Here is a 22,204-nt window from a genome sequence, read left to right as displayed (position 1 = left end):
TAATTGTTTATTTCAGTCCAATTTGAAAGATAATGTTTAAAGTTATAATAATTTTGACCAGGAGACTACTGAGTTGCGAATAACGTCATCTGGCATTGACATCTCCGTGAAATGACAACATCGAGGAGTAAACGTCTCGTTTCTCCTACATTTTTCCACTACAGTTTATCTCTCCGACTACTTTGAGTTCTTGATAAGATGAGTTTATTATGTGGGCAGTGTTGCAAGGATTTTGGACCGAGGAGGTTTTTAATTAAAAATGAAATTCTGATAACAAAACCGAAAGTAGTCAGGGGCTAACTATTTTACATCATATATTCCACAGCTGTAGCTCGCTAGATAGCAACGTACGCTGTGAGCTAACTGGGACGGCCAGTATTTCTTATCGGCCATTTTGTATCAGTGCCATTCGATAAAAATGGCGTTTTTGAATGGAGCGTGTGGCTTGAAATAGCTACAAATTGCTAATTTTTCTATCGGCTTGTTTTTTCATAAAAGTCCGATATGCAGTATGTTAACTACATACGTATTTATTCCTACACAATCAAACTGCTGCCAGAATTTACCGCTTAAAATGGCCGCCGCTTACTAACGCAGTTGACTCCCAATTTCTCGTATCTAGCTCTCTTTAAATGTGATATCTATGTTTTACATCATCTGTTCAGTATCACGCTCTTGGTTTTTAGGGCAGCAGAATCGCATCTGACTACAATTAACCAATCGTTACTGATGGCTGAATTCGGTGGTAAGCTAAATTTCTGTGTCTGTTCTGTCTTTGCATTTTAAAAGCCAGTTTATAACTTTAGGGTTTGGTTTATAGTACCATTTTTGTTGTTGTCGGCGACCTCTTTTTGTTTGGGTTTTCGCCCCTGTCAGGCTAGGTGACGTTTTGCGTGTATAACGTTAGCTGCTGGGTTTGCCGTGTTTGTATTGGTGAGCTTCCTTAGTATCCACGCATAGCAACTAGAATTCTAAGCGCAAGCAAATATACAAGGTTCTGCGCTCAGTAAATGCTTTTGAAATTAAACCAAAACATTTTATGGCATCTTTTAAGTGTCTAAACATACTGTAAATTCAAATGTTTAATCATTGATTTATTAGAGTGGTTGTGAGTGTGATGTCCTGCAAGATTCAGGAGTCAGGACATGAGGTTTTAGACACTAGTCACGCCAATTTGATCAATGAGACATTTTTTGGCATGGATAAGATACCAATTAATTTAGGGGGCAATCTTTTTCAATATCGATAATTGGTGTATTTTTTTTAAAACTCATAAAATACAAATGGCATGACCCGGGCTGTCAACAGACTTGCAGGGGACCCCCACCCCTGCCACCGGCTTTTCACGAAAATATACGCAATACTTTAACAGTTTGCAAGCAATGGCAGTCTAAATTTGAAAAATTATTTAATTTGAGATGGATAGTTAAATTTAACAGACCGTAATGTGATGTGACACAATATAAACAAACATTTTCCATCTATTGTCCCATATAGGCTACTATACATTACAACTGAGAGTGCTATGCCTGCCTGCTAAGCAACAAAACAGTATAACTAAACATCCTGTGCCTGCCCCCTCCACATCCCTAGGGTTATCAAGCCCTCAAACATTGATGTGCCTAGATTTTTTGACAGCAAAGTAATTTATAATTATCAGTGAAATCAAGTTTTTGAGCAAGCTTATGCTCAATGTAGAGCATGGCTAGGTTGTTTACGGTTCGTCTCTGCTGTTCCAGAGATGGATTTGTATTACAGTTTGCTATAATACACAGTGGGTTGTAAAACCCCCCCCCAAAAAATCCAGACGCCGGACCGAGTCTGTTCACCCTCACGCACCTGCTCCCCACAGACTAACATATGTCCCTGATCTCCCATCACCTTCTCTCTCCTTGGCTCAACGCGAGCCGCATGTCTTCTCATACGGCAGCTCAATAGGCTACAAGCGGCCGGTGACAGACTCGAATCGGGCTTTGGTCACGGTGATCGTGAATGTAAACGTTCAACGGCTGTTGTTCACTTACCAACATCACCGTCCAGAGCCAACCTAGCCTTAATTCTCTTTTTGACCCCCTTTTAAAAACGTCATCATTTTTTTTCTCGTTCACCTCTGTGATCTTCATCTCTTTTTCTTTTCCTTTCTGCGCACCCGATTTATGACGACTTGCCATGTTTAAAGTTTATAACAATAACAGATTTTAATTTCCCGCTTCAGGGAATGTACGCACTGTAGCCTGGAGTGTGCCTGAGCGGGGTTAAACCATTCTCTGCTAAGACAGAGGGGGCATTGTGCAAAAAAAGGAAAAATATGTATTTGAAATATTTAATATGTTAAAGTTTTTAAGTATATATCGAGTAGAACATAATATTTAATATATAAATAAAATATAAAAATATGTGAATGCGCGGTGTCAAATTTTGACCTGTTTATAAAATATGCTGTCAAAATGAGAAGAATTTTGAACGGGAATTTGCTCAGTTATTAGCTTGCTGGCATAGATGTATCGATTTTGAATTTGAAAAAAATTGCTATATTATCTAATACCGAAGGATTCGGTGAATCCATGTGTGAAACTTGTGGGGTTCGGTAGGTTATGAACCCCTGATATAGATGAAGTTCTGGGAAGAAAAAAAAAATCTGACTTTGTAAGCAATTACTCACAACGTTACTCATTACCTGAGTATTCTTTTCTGTTTAAACTTTTTACTTGTACTTGAGTAAATTTTTGGATGACTACTTTTACTTGATTAATATTATATAGACGTAACACTACTCTTACTTGAGTAAATTTTTTGGCTACTCTACCCACATCTGCTTGCGTGACTTTTTTTTAATGAAAAGTGTATTCCATTTCTTTTGTTGGATTATTGGTTCTCCAAGCATCACTAAACCAAAATCGTCCAAATATTTCCTGAGTGTTCATGAAGCTTGAATTCTGCCTGTATGAAAGTGCTTTAAGCATTAGTATGGGTGGCATAGGATTGAGTATCGATATATTGATGCCAAGTCTTTAACACACCCATCACTATAGGACACTTTTATCCTCCTCTGTGGTGTCTTATGCTCATAACATCTCGTGTTTCTAATTGGAAGTGGGTCTAAAAGCAATCAATAGTCTTTTGTCATTCAGAACTCTGATCACATGAGGCCAGAAGGCCTTCTTTATCTGTCTCACTGCTCCAACCAGTCAGGTTAACAATGGCCGAGGGCAACAATACAGAACCGAAAAGCAGACAGTGTGTTTGTCGGATATGTCCCACCCATATAGGCTTGTGGAATGATGTAATCGTGTCACAAACTAGTATAGTATGTCAGTGTACATTAGTCAAGACACTTGAAGCGAGCCTGCCAGTGGAGGCATTTTTCTAAGGGCTTTTCTAAGTCCTGAAAGCTATTGAAATGTCAATTTAGAGGTTTCTTTATTTGCCACGCAAACTACTGTAAAATGCAACCGCAGAGCAAAAGGAGCAAACATATCTTTAATGTAACATGATCGGGAAACACGTTGGTTTGTTTTTAACATATCTGTATCACAGGTTGGGGTTCGGCTTCTTCTCACATCCCAAAACCAACAATTGGAGATTCTAAATTGTCTTTAGGTGTGAGTGTGAATGGTTGCTTACCTTATGAGCAGTGTTGTTAATAAGGGCGTTAGAATATTACGGCGTTACTAACGGCGTTATTTTCTTCAGTAGTGAGTAATCTAATTAATTACTTTTCTCATCTTGGCAACGCTGTTACCGTTACTGAGACGGGAAAGGCGTGCGTTACTATGCGTTACGATGTTGGTTGACTGCCGCGAGAAAAGTCTGGAAAAAGACGGACTCATGGAGATGAGAGAGCAGAGCAGGAGTGGGGAGGAGGCAAGGGAGTGTGACGCCGTTGCAAAAGCGATGCTACTATGCTAGGTGGCTCAAATAATACCTGACTGTAGCCGATAGCCTACAAACTACGCCCACATGATGCTTCGGTAGATATCACATATATACAGAACTAGATGCAAATGACAGACACGGTGGCATTAACAACATATATAATAAAGAACTAGATGCGTTAGTCAACAGCCACCATCTTAAAGCGGTAGACTTCTCATGAAGGCTCTGTTGTAGAGAACCTTCCTGGCGAACCTAAGTCACTTTTTATCTAAAATTATCCTAAATCGGCAAAACTTAACTTAAATCTATCTTTAAATGATGAAACAGTTTTAAAACTTACACATGTCGAAAATAGACGGAAGGGAACTAATGCAATAACTTTAAAGGTTGATTCACAACATTACAGTGCCCTCCATAATTATTGGCACCCCTGGTTAAGATGTGTTTTTTAGATTCTAATAATTTTTTTAAAAATTCAAATTATATGGGACCTTAATGGAAAAAAGAGAAAAATCCAACCTTCAATACAAGTGCATTTATTCAGTGGGGAAAAAAGTCCCACATAAAGAAATAATTATTTGACATCAAATAATGTGTGTCACAATTATTAGCACCCCTGGTGTTAATACTTCATACAATCCCCTTTTGCTAACAAAACAGCACCTAATCGTCTCCTATAATGTTTCACAAGCTTGATTTTGTGTCTGGTGAACCATTTTTGTGTAGATTTGGTCATATGTTTAGGGTCATTGTCTTGCTGAAAGACCCAGTGACGACCCATCTTCAGCTTTCGGGCAGAGGGCAACAGATTTTGATTTAAAATGTCCTGGTATTTCAAAGCATTCATGATGCCATGCACCCTAACAAGGTTAGCGTCCCAGTTGAAGCCTGGGACTGTGTGCTTTGGTCAGATGAGACCAATATTGAGCTTTTTGGCAACAAACACTCTAAGTGGGTCTGGCGTGCCACGAAAGATGTGCATGCTGAAAAGCACCTCGTACCCTCTGTGAAGTATGGGGGTGGGTCAATGATGCTGTGGGGCTGTTTCGCTTCCAAAGGCCCTGGGAACCTTGTTAGGGTGCATGGCATCATGAATGCTTTGACATACCAGGACATTTTAAATCAAAATCTGTTGCTCTCTGCCCGAAAGCTGAAGATGGGTCGTCACTGGGTCTTTCAGCAAGACCCTAAATATATGGCCAAATCAACACAGAAATGGTTCACCAGACACAAAATCAAGCTCCTCCCATGGCCATCTCAGTCCCCAGACCTTGTTTTGTTGGCAAAAGGGGGTTGTACAAAGTATTAACACCAGGGGTGCTAATAATTGTGACACACATTTTTTGATGTCAAATAATTATTTCTTTATGTGGTATTTTTTCCCCACTGAATAAATGCACTTGTATTGAAGGTTGAATTTTTCTCTTTTTTTCCATTAAGGTCCATATTATTTGAATTAAAAAAAAAATTTTAGAAGCTAAAAAACACATCTTAAGCAGGGGTGCCAATAATTATGGAGGGCACTGTAAATGACTTCCACACATAGCCAAGGTTATTATCTAGTTATCGCAATATCCGCAATACCCGTGTCTATTTAAGTTTAGGGTAAAGAATTCGGCTGGGCCAATTGTCCCAAAAACCCTTAAACTTCAAATTGTGTGTTTATTTTATAATTTTTTGGAAGAAAAAAAAACAAAAAAAAACATGAGAATTATCACCAGTTACTTTGTCAAGTAACTAATTACTTTTACAGTCAGGTAACTTAGTTACTAACGCAATTACTTTTTGGGAGAAGTAATTTGTTACTGTAATTACTTTTTTAAAGTAAGATTAACAACACTGCTTATGAGTAGACATGTGCCAACAATCGGTTTCAAGGTATACCGTGGTATGAAAACATCACGGTTTCAAAACCGCAGATTTTTTTTGTCATACCGGCCCTACGGTATTGGCTATTTTTTATGTCCCAAAAACGCAGGGAGAAATCCCTCACTTGCAGTTGCAAGGTTCAACTCTCCCTGTCTGTTGTTGATCAGTGTCAGTGAGCCAGCTGTGCTGCACGATGGCTGGAGGAGGTGAAACTCTGAACTTTTTTCCCCCATGGAATAAAACAAAATCGCTGGTATGGGAATACTTCAGCTACAGAAAAGTTACAGAGGGCCGCGGCTTAGAGGAGAAGGGCTAACCTACGTGTAAAACATGTTTGCGGAGGGTGGCTGTCGAGGAGCAATACCTCAAATATGATTTCGCGTTTATACAAAATTAAAGGTCAGTAAACACTGTAATGAACGTTTCCCACCAGCTACGAGAATCAACTCCAGCGTGTTTAGTGTGTCTAGCTGTGTTTTTTTTTTTCTCTCTGGCAACTGTCTGTGTTGAGAAAGAGTGCGTGTATAATGTAAACATGATACGAGTCATACACACATGCTTTTTATGGAAAATAATTCAATTATTTTTGTTCTGATGGTAATTACGTTGAGCTGTGGGTTTAGGCTCACCTAAAGGACTACATTTATTTTAATTTTATTTAGTATATTTCAGTTATTTTTTGGGTATTTATTTATTTCAACTTAACGTTATACTTATGTGCCAATTTGCTAATGTTTTGAAAAATAAAAATCCTGTTCAATGGAAAAAAAAAGTTGGGATGAACCTTAGCTTATAAGGGCAAGTAGTATAGCCATTAAATGGACGTATGAACCTCATGAACATTTCATTCATTCGCAGATGAGGAGGCAGGTCCTCCTGACGAACAGTCTCAGTGTCCCACCTGTAAAAGAACATTCTTCCCGAAAGTCCTGGTAAAGTCAACACTGCTGCGAACATTTGATTTAAACACCGATTATCATAACAATAGAGCACTTGTTCAGGGAATTCAGTATTTGATGTGCTTACTGCCTTGTTTCTCCAGGAGAAGCATTACAAAATCTGCCAGAAGTCTGCTGCTAAACGGAGGAAGGTTTTTGATTCCAGCAGGCAGAGAGCAGCTGGAACAGACATCCCCACGCTCAAACCTCTAAAGCCAGTGGTAAGACCACACTGTGAGGGGGGTTTAGCTTGAGTCTACATTGCACTTTTAAAGTTTGATTCCCACTGTGTTTTGTCCAAGTGTTCGTGAACAAGAAACTGCAGTGTTCACTGCTCAAGATGGAGTCATTGCTTAAATCCACCAGTCGCGTCACTCCCAATGTTTACTTGTCGTTCTAATGGCAACAATTAAGGCTGTTTCATACTCGCGGCAGTGAAAAGGGGTACGCGGAAAATGGGAGGAGACACGTAAGCTGACGTAGACGCTGTCAGGAAGTGAAAAGCATTTATTTTTCATTGTTACACAGGAAAACAGTGGCTTTTCTTATTTCAAGGCGAAAGGGAGACTATAATAGCAGTGTAAAGAGTTTTACTAGGGAGGGTGAATGTTTTTTTTGTTTTGTTTGTGAACTACATTCCCACACAAACATATATTTAGAGGGGTGTGAAAATCATCCCAAAGCTCACCCCCCCCAAAAAAAGTGCATTTATAAAGGTTTCGTTGGCCGTGATTTGTGTGTATCTGTCCGCCGAATAGCCTGATAGCACAGAAATCAGTACGCCTCCCCCTGATACAATACTATCTTGTTGACGCAATAACATCAGTGCCAATGTAACTAAGCATAAAATGCACTTTTAAATTGAAAGTCATTGCCTCGTTTGGTGTACACCTTTGCATCAAATACAATTACTTTATATTTTCAGTCACAAAGTTCATCTTCTTCTCAGAAAGTAAGTCGATTTCCTTTTTGTTGTTGTTCTGTTTAAAATAACAATTGCCCTCGAAGCTGTACTTCCTAACAGTCCTTCTCCTTCCTTTTGTAGCACCTTTAAATTTGTCTTATTCTCTCATTGCATGAATTCAAAATTCTTACTGTGCCACGCAAACGATGGGAATTTGGATGATCATTAAGAGGGATTATGAAACATGCACGATGAGGGATAAAAGTTGCTCACATGTACAGAGTGATGGTCACAATCTCCTGTGTGTTGCTTCCTCCCAGGCAGAACCGCCAAAAAAGCCATCCAATTGGCGCAAGAAACATGAGGACTTTATCGCGGCCATCCAGGCATCCAAGGCCAGCATGAAGGCCATGAAGGAAGGCGGGCCTTTGCCCCCGCCGCCTCCTCCTTCATACGACCCAGGTCAGTCTCAAATTGGTGATGTTGTGAAATTTCAGTTTTTTTACTGTCAAAAACCTTTCCACAAGTTATCGAATCTCATAGCATTGGATTGCGACTAAACACCGACATGCCGATTTTCCTCTCAATCTCTTTACAGACCTAATCCAGTGTCCTTATTGTCAGCGGAGGTTCAACGAAAGTGCCGCGCAAGGACACATTAAGTTCTGTCAGGATCAGGCTGCCAGGATGGGTAACAGGAACAAGTTAGGTGACGTCAGGAAGCCTCTCCGCGCACAGGTATGGTTCAATATGTAGAAATGAAGTTTATTTTGAGAGTGCAACCATTGAAAAAGATGTATCATGAATGTACTCTTGGTTTTTAAAAAACATTTAAAGGGAACATCGGACTTAAAGACTTGTAGGCTCTAATAAGCCACAATTGTTCTCTTGTACTAAAATACCGTATTGGCCCGAATATAAGACTGCCCTGATTATAAGACGACCCCCTCTTTTTAAAGACTCAAGTTTAAAAAAAGACTTTTTGAACACGGAATTTTTTTTTATACAGAAAATAATGACAGCACATCTGAAACAAATGATTATAACAATATATTTGAGAGAAAAAGCATGTTATTTTGCCTCATTCAAATCTTAATATCTCAACATTTAAATATGTAAACTAAAGTGCAATCACATTCGTAAATGAATGGCTTCTGGTTTTTGAAATGTAAATAAGCCAATCTATTGTGGTAAAACAACAAAATTGCAATAACTGCATTAACCATCAAAGTGAAGTCTAACTGTAACTGTAGTCTTGAAACAAATCTGAATAAGGAAAAACATTGCAATAAAATAATGCAAACTGGTTAAACTTGAGAGTAGCTGAGATCTGTCATGACAGAACATCGCTTCAATGATATCTGGCGACATCTAGTGCCGTGAATGGGTATAATGTCTAGACCGCGAATATAAGACAAACCCCCACTTTTTCAGTCTTATTTCAGTGCAAAAAACACCGTCTTATATTCGGGCCAATCTGGTATGTTATTAGAAACACATACTGTAATTTTCGGACTATAAGCAGGTACTTTTTTCCTTCATTTTGAATCCTGCTGTTTATAGTCCAGTGCATCTTATTTCTTGATTAAATGTGTTAATAGGTAACATTTTATTTGCAGCAGCGTCATAAGATCGTCATAATTATGACATGACAGTATCATGAGCATTACTGAATGCTTATGACATATGTCATAGGGCAAATTATGTCACTAACTGCATTTATGTCCAGTTTGGATCTCTTACATCCATTCAAAAGTGAGATAATTTGCCGGATAACACTAAATGACATCTGCTATAAGCATTCATTAATACTCATGACAGTGTCATGTCATAATTATGATTGTATAATAACAGTATTATGGCACCATTGTCAAATTAAGTGTTGCCAAATACCATAACTAGCAATTAATGAAACAACTGGAACAGTAACTGAAGAATATTTACATCCGTAGCGCTGCAATGCATGCTAGCAGGCATGTTGGACAAAAACAGTGTTGACACCAGGTGGTAGCAGCGGTTGACTGTGTACCTCAAGGGAGTAGTGATGGCCAAATGAAGCTTCTTGAAGCAATGATGGTGGTTCATTTGGTCTTATGACAGATAGTACAGTGAGCACAGCTGCGGCTTATTGTCCAGTGCGGCTTATCTATGAACAAATGCCGTTTTCATTTCAAATTTATTGGGTGGCAGCCTACGGTCAGATGCGCCTTATAATGCGAAAATTACGGTTATTGCCATTGATTTAAAAATCTAAAATATGTAGTACATGTTTTGACCTACGGAGGGCGCCATGTTTTATGCGCGCAATGCACGCTGGGGGTGATGACGTGGTTGGGCTGGACTGGGAGAATAGCTGTACTAGCTAAGCGAAGCTAGTATGACGACTGGCATGATTTTGTTACATTCTGCTGCTGGTCAGATTGTTTTGTTACAGAGCTGTGGGATGAGTTTCTGATGTTGTACCTTCATCCAATTCCAGCTCATCAGCAGTGTCTTTAAACCGATCCTAGGCGGCTTGCCAAGAATTGACTTGCTGCCATTTGACAGTTTGTTTATCCCTTCGTTTCTGGTGGCATCATTGCCTTGTTTTTTTGTTTGTCTATCTCTTACTGCAGTTTTCCCTCTGACAGCAGGCGGAAGTATAGTCCAGTGTTCTAAGTGCTCGTCTGTCGCACGGGAAACGCGGGTTTGAATCCCACTGGAGACTTTCATTTAATTAGAAGGACAGAACTGACGACATGTTTATGTAGCTAAAGAGTGACACTGTTTTTTGGACACTGTGGTAGTCCGGCAGCACCGCTCAGTGACGTCACCACCCTATATAAGTATAACACCATTTACCATTTACCACCCAGAGTGCATTGCGTTGTCAACAACAATGGCCACCAACGAGTTAAACTAATTCTACAAATTTGATCAAAACAAAAACATTAAGAGGGGTTTTAATATCAAATTATTATAACTCATAGTAACATTTATCTTTTAAGAATTACATGTCTTTCGATCCGTGGTAACAGTGTTGTTTTCATCAACGATAACAAAAATATTTCGCCAACTAACAATTTTTTCATGACGATGACGTCACGATGACACGCTGAAAACGTGTCTTCGGAGACTAAAACATAACGAGATACGTGTCAGTTGTAGACTGACGACAAGAACGAGATAAAAATTCACCAGTTTCCGTCATAAATTCACAATGTGTGATATTTTCTTATTTTATGTGTAGTTAGCACTCAGCAGTGTTTGGTCGTGTCACCAATGTGACGTGCTGCGCCCCCCTCGCTTCAGACACTTATTTTGTGAAGCATGTCAGGTGCTGATTGGTAACACACTAAACTAACTTGTAGAGTTAGCATAATATTAGCGTTAGCATAGCATTAGCATTTAGCGGGATGACTCCGTATCTTCTTAAACTCTTGGAAAACATTTTACATACATTTCGTGGCGTCCGGGTGAATTTAATTAATTGCAAATAATGTGCTGTTTTCCTGCTGAGTGTGTATTATCATGAAAATGGTGATGTCCTTGTAGACTTAACAGTTATATGCTCGTCTGTCATGTTCATTCGAAATTGTTGGAAACCTTTTATTTATGTATTTATTAACGGACTAAAACTTTTGAAGTTTATTGGCGAAAACATTTTGAGAAATGTCAACTAAAACTAGATGAAGACAAACACATTTTGAAATGACTAAAATATGACTAAGACTAATAAGTATTTTTGTCCAAAAGACAAGACGAAAATTTAAATGGCTGCCAAAAATAACACTGCAACGAAAGGATATACAAACTGTCAAATGGCAGCCAGCCAATTCTCGGCAAGCCGCCTAGGATCGGTTTAAAGACAAAAAAACAACACTGCGTGGTCACCTTTAAAGGGTCGGGTATTCATTATTTACATTCGTTCATTTACTGCCACCCTCTGAGTTCAAATGGATTGGACGTCTACTCGTGATGAACTTGAAATTCAGCACTCAGTTGTTCTCAACCTGTGCACGTTTTCAGCTCTTATCTATAAACGTATTAAGAAACAAGTCACCAAAATGACGGGAGTTTCCCTTGAACTGACAGATTTCTTTATACACTGTCGTTCCGCAGTACAAGCCACCTCCTCCTATCAAAAAGGTGAATTCCGCAGCGTCAACCATCTCTTCAGCCTCATCACGTCTACCTCAGAGATCAAGCCTTGCCTCGACAACTGGTAACATGTGCAGCGGGATTGTTTTTACATATACGTATATATATATATATATATATATATATATATATATATGGCAGAAAACACTCAGGTGACTTGAAGTTCCGCTCTGAGACCCCCAATTTGGCAAAATTTCAAAATTGTCCGATATCCATGTGTGATACATCATTGGAAAGCTTAAAATCTCAATTTTCTGGGGGAAGAAAAATTTTGAGACAGGAGGACATTAAAAAAAAAAAAATTAAACCGCAAAACCCTAACTGGAGGTGAGAGCACGCGAGAGCAGAATTACAGACGGCATGACTTTAACGAGATATTATCGCGTACTTACCTGTTTTCGATCCAAAACTCCATGTCGCATGTATCACACAGTGTCAAGACACTGCTCTGAATGGCCACAGCTGGATTTTTTGGGGGATTTTATGGGTCATACTTGGTAATATAACAAGGGTCGCGTTGCAGAAGTCTCAGAGATCAGGGAGTGGTTGAGATTTTCTTTTTCATATATTTACCCTTTTAAATGTTTTTTTCCTTCATTTTTTCTTTGTTAGGATCGATTATTTATCTAACATATCAGGGAAAATGCGACTGCAACAAAAAAAATACAATTTAGCGGAATGAGGTAGATATCGTGACTTTTTTACAGACACCATTTTTTCATTGTGACATAATATGTTTAAAAGTTTAAAATATGCGACGAAACAAAATATTAGACATCAATTAATGACATCAATTAATGATTCTAAGCTAAAAATGACAGACATTTTAAATAATAAAAATGATTTCAATGGTAAATGGACAGTACTTATACAGCGCATTTATCTGCATGGTTACCATGCCCGAAGCGCTTTACTTTTGCACACATTTACCCATTCACGCACCATGGGGCTGCTGCCAAGCAATCCTCTGTCAACCCATTGGGGGCAAATCAGTTCAGTGCCTTGTCCAAGGGCACTTCGACAGTGGGCAGTCGTAGCCAGGAATCGAACCACTGACCCTTCGGTCGAAGGACAACTCAAGCTACCAACTTCGCCACGGCCACCCGTTTTACTTTCCCTGACTTACCTTCTTTTTATTGCTAGGTTGAAACAAAAGCAGTTGCGCGATGTCTGTAAACAGGGATTTCCAGGGTAAAACGGACAAATTCAAAATGGTTCGTGGGCTTACTGCGCCGTGAATCATATCGACAGATTGTTCTATAAAATACAACAGTTCTTTTGGCTTAATATATAGCAGTTTTTTTTCAAGAGCAGAAACTGCTTTTTCAGCCTCGGCTGTGTTTTCCGCCATATATTTATTTTTATAGTTAGAAATACATTCACTGGCCACTTTATTAAGTGCACCTTGCTACTACCGGTTGGATGGCCATAACCCTCTTGGCATAGATTCAACAAGGTACCTTAAATCACTTTTCTACCTCATTCTGATGCTCGGTTTGAACTTGAGCAGATAATCTTGCCCATGTCTACGTTGCTAAATACACTGGGGTAAATAAGTGTTTAGTCAACCACTAATTGTGCAAGTTCTCCCACTTGAAAATATTGGAGAGGCCTGTAACTGTCAACATGGGTAAACCTCAACCATGAGAGACAGAATGTGGAGAAAAAAAACAGAAAATCACATTGTTTGATTTTTAAAGAATTTATTTGCAAATCATGGTGGAAAATAAGTATTTGGTCAATACCAAAAGTTCATCTCAATACTTTGTTATGTACCCTTTGTTGGCAATAACAGGCAAAATGTTTTCTGAAACACTTCACAAGCTTTTCACGCACTGTTGCTGGTATTTTGGCCCATTCCTCCATGCAGATTTCCTCTAGAGCAGTGATGTTTTGGGGCTGTCGTTGGGCAACACGGACTTTCAACTCCCTCCTCACCCCGTGGCGTCAAAATGATGACAAGAACGGGGAGCAAAAATCCCAGAACCACACGAGGGGACCTAGTGAATGACCTACAGAGAGCTGGGACCACAGTAACAAAGGCTACTATCAGTAACACAATGCGCCGCCAGGGACTCAAATCCTGCACTGCCAGACGTGTCCCCCTGCTGAAGAAAGTACACGTCCAGGCCCATCTGCAGTTCGCCAGAGAGCATTTGGATGATCCAGAAGAGGACTGGTAGAATGTGTTATGGTCAGATGAAACCAAAATAGAACTTTTTGGTAGAAACACAGGTTCTCTTGTTTGGAGGAAAAAGAATATTGAATTACACCATACCCACTGTGAAGCATGGGGGTGGAAACATCCTGCTTTGGGGCTGTTTTTCTGCAAAGGGACCAGGACGACTGATCTGTGTAAAGAAAAGAATGAATGGGGCCATGTATCGAGAGATTTTGAGTGAAAATCTCCTTCCATCAGCAAGAGCATTGAAGATGAGACGTGGCTGGGTCTTTCAGCATGACAATGATCCCAAACACACAGCCAGGGCAACAAAGGAGTGGCTTCGTGAGAAGCATTTCAAGGTGCTGGAGTGGCCTAGCCAGTCTCCAGGTCTCAACCCCATAGAAAATCTGCGGAGGGAGTTGAAAGTCCGTGTTGCCCAACGCCAGCCCCAAAATATCATTGCTCTAGAGAAGATCTGCATGGAGGAATGGGCCAAAATACCAGTAACAGTGTGTGTAAAGCTTGTGAAGAGTTACAGAAAACATTTGGCCTCCGTTCTTGTCAACAAAGGGTACATAACAAAGTATTGAGATGAACTTTTGGTATTGACCAAATACTTATTTTCCACCATGATTTGCAAATAAATTCTTTAAAAATCAAACAATTTGATTTTCTGTTTTTTTTTTTTTTCCCCACATTCTGTCTCTCATGGTTGAGGTTTAACCAAGTTGTCAATTACAGGCCTCTCTAATATTTCCAAGTGGGCGAACTTGCACACTTAGTGGTTGACTAAATACTTATTTGCCCCACTGTACATTGAGTTGCTGCTACGCGATTTGCTGATTAGATATTTGTGCTACCGAGCATTTGAAAAAGTGTGCCTCATAAAGTGGCCCTTGAGTGTAGATGGCGCATGAGCTAATGCAGCACAAGACTGAGTCACACGTTTTCCTATTCTAAGGAGTGCCTTCTGCTAAGGTTTCCCCCGCAGCTTCAATGAGGACAAATCCATCTGGGATCACGAGTCCTGCTTCTGGGTGAGGAAACGGACGGAATACATTAGTATATAAAATCATCCTTATTTTATTCTTCTCACATTTTCTTATCATGTATATGTCAGTGTGGGAATTAGGAACCGAGTAGTGGGTTCTGGATACAACCCGATGAGAAATACGACACCCGGAAAAGTACCGCTTAACAAGAAGAAACAAGAAGATGCTTGCATAACAAGGTGAGCCAACTCTACTGATGCGTATGGTACACTATCCTGACCTCTTGTGGTATGGGGTTGTAGTGCATGTATCAGTACATGTTTCAAAGAAGCACACATTTTAACCAAAAGGCGAGTCTGAAATGTGACAGTGCAAGTCATTTTTCATCTTCTCGTGCCCGTGTCATAGGTATATTTGGGTGTTAAAGATTATATACAGTATATAATTATTGAATGTTAAGTGTTCTAATCTAGCTGTGTTTACATTTTCAGGAATGACATCGATGGCAGTAACGTTATGGGCAACGGGGAACTAAAGAAGTTTTGTCACTCATGCGGGACCAAGTATCCTATAGAAGCTGCAAAATACTGCTGCGAGTGCGGCATCAGAAGGTTGTGTATTTGACATCAAGTACTAATTGAAATGTGTATGTCGAAGGCATAGGCTTACAAATGTATTCATATTTTCACCTGTCATTTCAGCCCCAAAACCTTGATCAAAAGTCTCAATTTGTGCTGATGAGTATTATTTAATTGCTCAAAATACCTTTTGGCTTTGATGTCATAGTGCTTCTATATATAATGCTGTGAAAAACACAGAAATCAATCATTTCTCACGGCATTGCAAGTTAAACACTTGATGGGTGGATATCCACTCCAGAAAAAAAACTACGCAAAAAGAACATTAACTGTTTCATGTTATTATTAAAACCCATGTATGAATTTAGTATTTAAAGTGTAAAGAACAGAACTGCAAGACTGTAGTCAGGACATACACGTTTATCAATATCTACAAAGTGGTTGCAATTCAAAATATCATTAATATAAGTATGACAAAAAAAAAAGATTATGGCAATAATAGCCAGACGTTACATCGACTTTTGCAAAAGCAATGTCTGCTATGGCTGAATCCTCAGTCACTTTACACACAGTTTGTTCCTTTCAATCAGGGCAGTGTTACTGATCCATAAGATGAATACGCTTTTTAATTTTGTTTTTTTAAAATATTATTTTATAGACCGGAATCAAGTACCTTTTTACTTTTAATGCTGATAAATAAATGTAGCATTCCGTGTAGTACTTTGCTAGTGCGTTATTTATTCTGTCCTTATTTCAGCTCATTTTACTGGATCATTGTTGAGTTTGTTTATATTGTAGTGAATGTCCTTTTTTTTCCTTCTTTTTTTAAATATAAAAATGTACCAAAACATGTTGCACTGTTCCCTTCCCCCTTTTCATTGGTATTCTATGGAGCCACAGACATGACATAAATGGAAAAAAAAATTAACTCTTGCGCACGCTCAAATTGTTTATGTACATGAACTACTACATTGTGCCCACGAGCTACTATTTTGTGTGAACGAACTTATGGAGCGGCTCCGGAAATTTTAAACTATCTGGTGCGCACCAGATAGTATGTGGTGTGCGCTTAAAACTATCGGACGCGTACCTGTTAGTATGTCATGCGCACTAGAAACTGTCTGGTGCGCACCAGACAGTATGTGGTGCACGCTAAAACTATCTGGTATACATAAGCTTGTATGTGGTGCACGCTAAAAACGATCTGGTGCGCACAAGATAGTATGTGGTGTGCGCTTAAAACTATCAGACGCGTACCTGTTAGTATGTCATGCGCACTAGAAACTATCTGAGGCACACCAGACAGTTTGTGGTGCACGCTAAAACTATCTGGTATACATCTGCTTGTATGTGGTGCGCGCTAAAAACTCTGGTGTGCACTAGATAGTTTTTAGCGTGCACCACATACTATCTGACGCACACCTGACAGTATGTGGTGCGCATCAAACTATATTCTGCGCACAAGAAACAGTTGGGTGCGCATAGTAAGTGGTGCGCACTGGATAGTATGTGGTGTGCACTAGATAGTATGTGGCGCGCACTAGAAGCTATCTGACGCACACCTGATGGTACACACCTGGTGCGCACAGTAAGTGGTGCGCACTACAAATTTCTGGTGTGCACTAGATTGTATGTGGTGCGCACGAGAAATTAGTGTGCTCACGAAAGTTGGGTGCACATAAGATAGTATGTGGTGCGCACTGCAAATATCTGGTGCGCACCAGATAGTACTTGGTGCACGCTAAAAACTAGTGCGCAAGACATCGTATGTGGTGCACGCTAAAAACTATGACGCACACCTGATAGCATGTGGGACGCATTAGAAACTATGGTGCGGACAAGAAACATTTGGGTGCGCATAGTAAGTGGTGCGCAATAGAAACTATCTGGTGCGCACAAGAAAAAGTTGGGTGCACACCAGCTAGTATGTGGTGCGCACTAGAAACTACTGTATCTGGTGCGCACAAGAAGCAGTATGGTGTGCACCAGATTGTATGCGGTGTGTGTGCTACAAATATCTGGTGCGCACCAGATAGTACTTGGAGCACGCTAAAAACTATCTAGTGCGCAAGACATAGTATGTGGTGCACGCTAAAAACTATGATGCACACCTGATGGCATGTGGGGCGCATTAGAAACTATGGTGCGCACAAGAAACAGTATGGTGTGCACCAGTTAGTATGTGGTGTGTGCTCAAAACTATCTGACGCACACCTGGTAGTATGTGGTGCGCACTAGAAACTATCTGGTGCGCACAAGAAAGTCGGGTGCGAACCTGATAATATGTGGTGCGCACTAGAAACCATCTGGTGAGCACAAGAAACAGTTGGCTGCGCACCAGAGAGTATGTGGTGTACGCTAAAAACTATCTGGTGCGCACGAGAAAACTATTGGTTTTCGATAATGGTTTGGTTATTGATAACGCAGTAATATCTTTATAGTTGAGTCCAAGATTGAAGTAAAGCTTAACTAAATCCTGTATTATCATTTTTAGCACGCCAAAACTGCTGCCGTCCGATGCGCACCACCTGGTTTAACTTTATTTCTGTTGATGTCCCTTTAGGGCTCCGTACGAACTAGTAGTTTGTGCGAACAAGTTCGCACTTTGTGCGCATGAGTTAATAGTTCGTGCACACCAAGTATTTCTTTCTTGTGCACGAAATCATTACACTAAGCTCACAAAGGGACCTTATGGGACACGAGGGTAAGGCTGACAATGAGCCAAAATAATGGACGAGAATATCACGCGAAATGAACCTACACCAGCGATTCCCTCATTGTATTTGCAGTAGGGTTGTTCCGATCATGTTTGTTTGCTCCCGATCCGATCGTTTTGAGTATCTGCCGATCCCGATATTTCCCGATCCGATTTTTTATTTTTTTTGCTCTCAATTCAATTCCAATCAATCCCGATAATTTTTTCCGATCATATACATTTTGGCAATGCATTAAGAAAAAAATGAATAAAACTCGGACGAATATATACATTCAACATACAGTACATAAGTACTGTATTTGTTTATTATGACAACAAATCCTCAAGATGGCATTCACATTATTAACATTCTTTCTGTGAGAGGGATTCACAGATAGAAAGACTTGTGACTTTGTATATTGTGACTAAATATTGCCATCTAGTGTATTTGTTGAGCTTTCAGTAAATGATACTGTAGCCATGCCCAAATGCATGATGGGAAGTGGAACCATGACTGTGCGTAGTGCTACCAATTGATATATCTTCTCTGCGTTGGGAAATAACATAAGGTGTTAAGAAAAAGATCAATTGCTACCTTGCTTCCCCACATTGCTTTCCCATGATATTTCTAATCGCAGGGAGAGGGATTGTAAGGCTTTAGCCAATTAAAAAAAGGGCTCCAAAGGCTGCCAAAATTCACTCTACTCATTTTACGCTGCCTTTTATCTCTCTATATAGGTAAAACGGCGCCATTACAGATTGAGCGCGACAATGCGTGGGTGGGTCGTGCAGTGCATGCATTAATTGCGTTAAATATTTTAACTAGGGCTGTCAAACGATTACATTTTTTAATCGAGTTAATTACAGCTTAAAAATGAATTAATCGTAATTAATCGCAATTAATCGCAATTCAAACCATCTATAAAATATGCCATATTTTTTTCTGTAAATTATTTATATATTCTGTAAAATAAATTGTTGGAATGGAAAGATAAGACACAAGATGGATATATACATTCAACATACGGTACATAAGGACTGCAGTGGGCATTTCACTCTACTGTCATTTAAATCTGTCTATGCTGTCCTCACTCCGAAGCGTCTACTTTTTCCAAAACTGGACAGCTAGTGAACGACACCTTAATAATCAGACTTCTTCCTTTTTCATCTGATTTATTAATAAAATGGCCTCAAACCATTGTCCTCTTTAGACCGTCGTAAAACTACAAAAAAAAAGTACACAAGCATTGCATTAGCAACTACGTTAACTTAGCACGCTATACAGGTTCACTAAACATAAACAAAAAGCGTCTCATACAAAAAATATAACATCTCGCTTACTAACATAATATGTACATTCTTTACAACAACCATACTTACGGACAAATCTTGTCCAAGAATCATATAAGCACAACATTACAACGTAGGCGTCAGCCCGAGACGTCGTGCAGCCATATTGAACAGGCAAGAAAACAATAAACCATGTCGCAAAGCGACCACAAGAGTTCGCTGTTAGACAGCACAAAAAGCCTTGCTGTAAAACTTACCAAAAGGCAGAATACTGTTTGAGCGGGACATGTGCGTTAATTGCGTCAAATATTTTAACGCGATCATTTAAAAAAATTAATTACCGCGCGTTAACGCGATAATTTTGACAGCCCTAATTTCAACGTGATACATTTTTTAAAAAATTAATTACTGCCGGTATCGGGATAAATTTGATAACCCTACCTTAAGCCTAAACTAAAGACTCTGGCTGAGTGTAACATACTATGTTTGTAACGTTAAATACAATTGGAAAACAATTTAATTTAAAAAAAAATATATATATACAGTATATTAAAAAAAGGCATGGCCGATATTTTTTTTGCCGATTCCGATACTTTGAAAATGACGTGATCGGACCTGATCGATCGGCATCTCTAGTTTCCATTGCTCTTTAAGTGTCCTTAAGCAGTGGGTTCACATACTTACTTAGTGTTTGCATGCTATCCTCATTAAAATAAGAAAAACTATAAATATTGGGGGGTTTTAGTTGAAGCAGATACTTTATTTTCATCTGTGTGATTTTGACAAAGAACAGCTCACATTTGATGGTGATTCTATGCAGAAATGTGAGAAATTCCAAAAGGATTGCCGATCGATTGGGACATCTCTAATTTGCAGGTCAGGTGGCATAGTATGGGAGTCCATAAAGATGCGCTTGATATGTTTACCCTTGTGTCCCGTATGGTGCTAAATCTACTTCGTGAGCTCGCTGTAACGATTTCGTGCACATGAAATAAATACTTAGTGCGCATGAACTATCCTCTCATTCGCACGAACAAGGGCGTTCACAAGAGGTCATTTTTTTTCGTTCATGTCATGTTATAGTATTCAGTGTCCTGTAGGTCAAATACTGCATCATATGTTATCGTCTTTGTATAATAGTTAAGGCTATACTGTATTCCAAATGAAGTAGTTAACGGTTAACATGTTTTGTTGGTTTTATGTGCGAGAGTACACTCCAAAGATGGTGGACATAATGCACTGAAAATAGTATGTTTTGTGTTCCAATTTCTAATGAAAAATGAAAACAATATGAATGGTTGTGAATTGATATTGGTCGCTCTCAGTGTACTGAAAGCCCTGGCACCTTCAACCATAGCTTAATATGCATTTCGACTGCTTAGTAAACCCAAGTTCTTGCATAACGTCTGATGCAACATGCGTATTTAAGTCTCAGCTGCTTGTATTACTCTTAGACTGTAGTCAAAGGCACATGGATGGTACGACATTGACCTAAAATGATGTAAGAGTGACTTTTTACTGTTCGGGAAACCGATAAGGACGAGTACTTTTCATGCGTCATGTTCTGATAATAAAATTGTCATGACTGTCTGTGAAAATGCATTCCTAGACACTAACTACAAGAATTGTGTGTTTTTGCAGCTAATGCTATGTTGCTAGCTTCCATCAGTAAACTTTTACGCAGTCAAACGTCTGAATGTGTCCCAAAAAAACACACCAAAAGTTTTGTTATAAATATATTTTCCCAAACAAATAGTGCTTAACAGTATTTTTGTGTACAAACCAAAAATTAATCCCGACAACATACATTTAAGTACGTGGCAATTTAACAATTTGACCATCCAAGAACATTACTGAAGCGATTAGGAGGACGTCAAATGAGAACTTCTTGACGCTGTTGACCCGGAACAGCGTCGAGTCTGTTTTTAAACGCAGCCATCTTTGTAATATTAGCTTTTAAAACATGAGTCATACGCGGTAAGTGATCTGCTTTGTCGTCCGGACTTTTGGTTCCTAACCAGCCATGCCACGTTATCAGTAAATGATCATTTATTATGGTTATTACTGTTTTTTTTTTTTTATATCTCCGCCAGTGAAGTATCAAGGCAAGCAGAGCAATTTCATTTCCTTGTATTAAATACAGTGTTGGTCAAAAGTATTGGCACCCTTGCAATTCTGTCAGATAATGCTCAATTTCTGTCAGAAAATGATTGCAATTACCGTATTGGCTCAAATATAAGACTGTGTTTTTTGCATTGAACTAAGAATGAAAAAGGGGGGGTCGTCTTATATTCGCGGTCTAGACATTATACCATTCACGACGCTAGATGGCGCCAGATATCGTTGAAGCGATGTTCTGTCATGACAGATCTCAGCTACTCTCAAGTTTAACCAGTTTGCATTGTTTTATCACAATGTTTTTACTTATTCAGATTTGTTTCAAGACTACAGTTACAGTTAGACTTCACTTTGATGGTTAATGCAGTTATTGCACTTTTGTTTATTTACATTTCAAAAACCAGAAGCCATTCATTTACGAATGTGATTGCACTTTAGTTTACATATTTAAATGTTCAGATATTAAGATTTGAATGAGGCAAAATAACATGCTTTTTCTCTTAAATATATTGTTATAATCATTTGTTTCGGATGTGCTGTAATTATTTTCTGTATAAAAATTAATTCGGTGTTCAAAAAGTTTTTTCAAACTTGAGTCTTGAAAAAGAGGGGGTCGTCTTATAATCGGGCCAATACGGTA

At 39.2% G+C, this 22,204-nt stretch overlaps 1 protein-coding gene across 2 annotated transcripts; it reads left to right on the top strand.

Annotated features, from left to right (window-relative positions):
• The first annotated feature begins 624 nt into the window (after positions 1-624).
• Positions 625-21,558, top strand: zc2hc1a (zinc finger, C2HC-type containing 1A). Of its 2 annotated transcripts, XM_057824707.1 has the most exons (10): positions 625-745; positions 6,604-6,677; positions 6,788-6,904; positions 7,609-7,635; positions 7,908-8,049; positions 8,186-8,325; positions 11,689-11,791; positions 14,853-14,928; positions 15,012-15,122; positions 15,375-21,558. In XM_057824707.1, the coding sequence occupies exons 1-10, from the start codon at positions 730-732 to the stop codon at positions 15,505-15,507; spliced, it is 939 nt and encodes a 312-aa protein (XP_057680690.1). In that variant the 5' UTR covers positions 625-729; the 3' UTR covers positions 15,508-21,558. The 2 variants fall into 2 exon arrangements, with proteins under 2 accessions (XP_057680690.1, XP_057680691.1); XM_057824708.1 differs by lacking the exon at positions 7,609-7,635 and having other exon boundaries at positions 15,375-21,557.
• Positions 21,559-22,204: the final 646 nt, after the last annotated feature.

Source organism: Corythoichthys intestinalis, chromosome 20, assembly GCF_030265065.1.
Source record: "Corythoichthys intestinalis isolate RoL2023-P3 chromosome 20, ASM3026506v1, whole genome shotgun sequence".
NCBI classification, from domain to species: domain Eukaryota; kingdom Metazoa; phylum Chordata; class Actinopteri; order Syngnathiformes; family Syngnathidae; genus Corythoichthys; species Corythoichthys intestinalis.
This window is presented reverse-complemented; position numbering and strand designations above follow the sequence as displayed.

Bases quoted from the DNA above. Each gene is read 5' to 3' on its own strand.
- zc2hc1a (XM_057824707.1), top strand. The intron at 6,905-7,608 runs GTAAGACCACAC...TTATATTTTCAG, and splicing joins TCAAACCTCTAAAGCCAGTG to TCACAAAGTTCATCTTCTTC. The intron at 11,792-14,852 runs GTAACATGTGCA...TCCTATTCTAAG, and splicing joins AAGCCTTGCCTCGACAACTG to GAGTGCCTTCTGCTAAGGTT.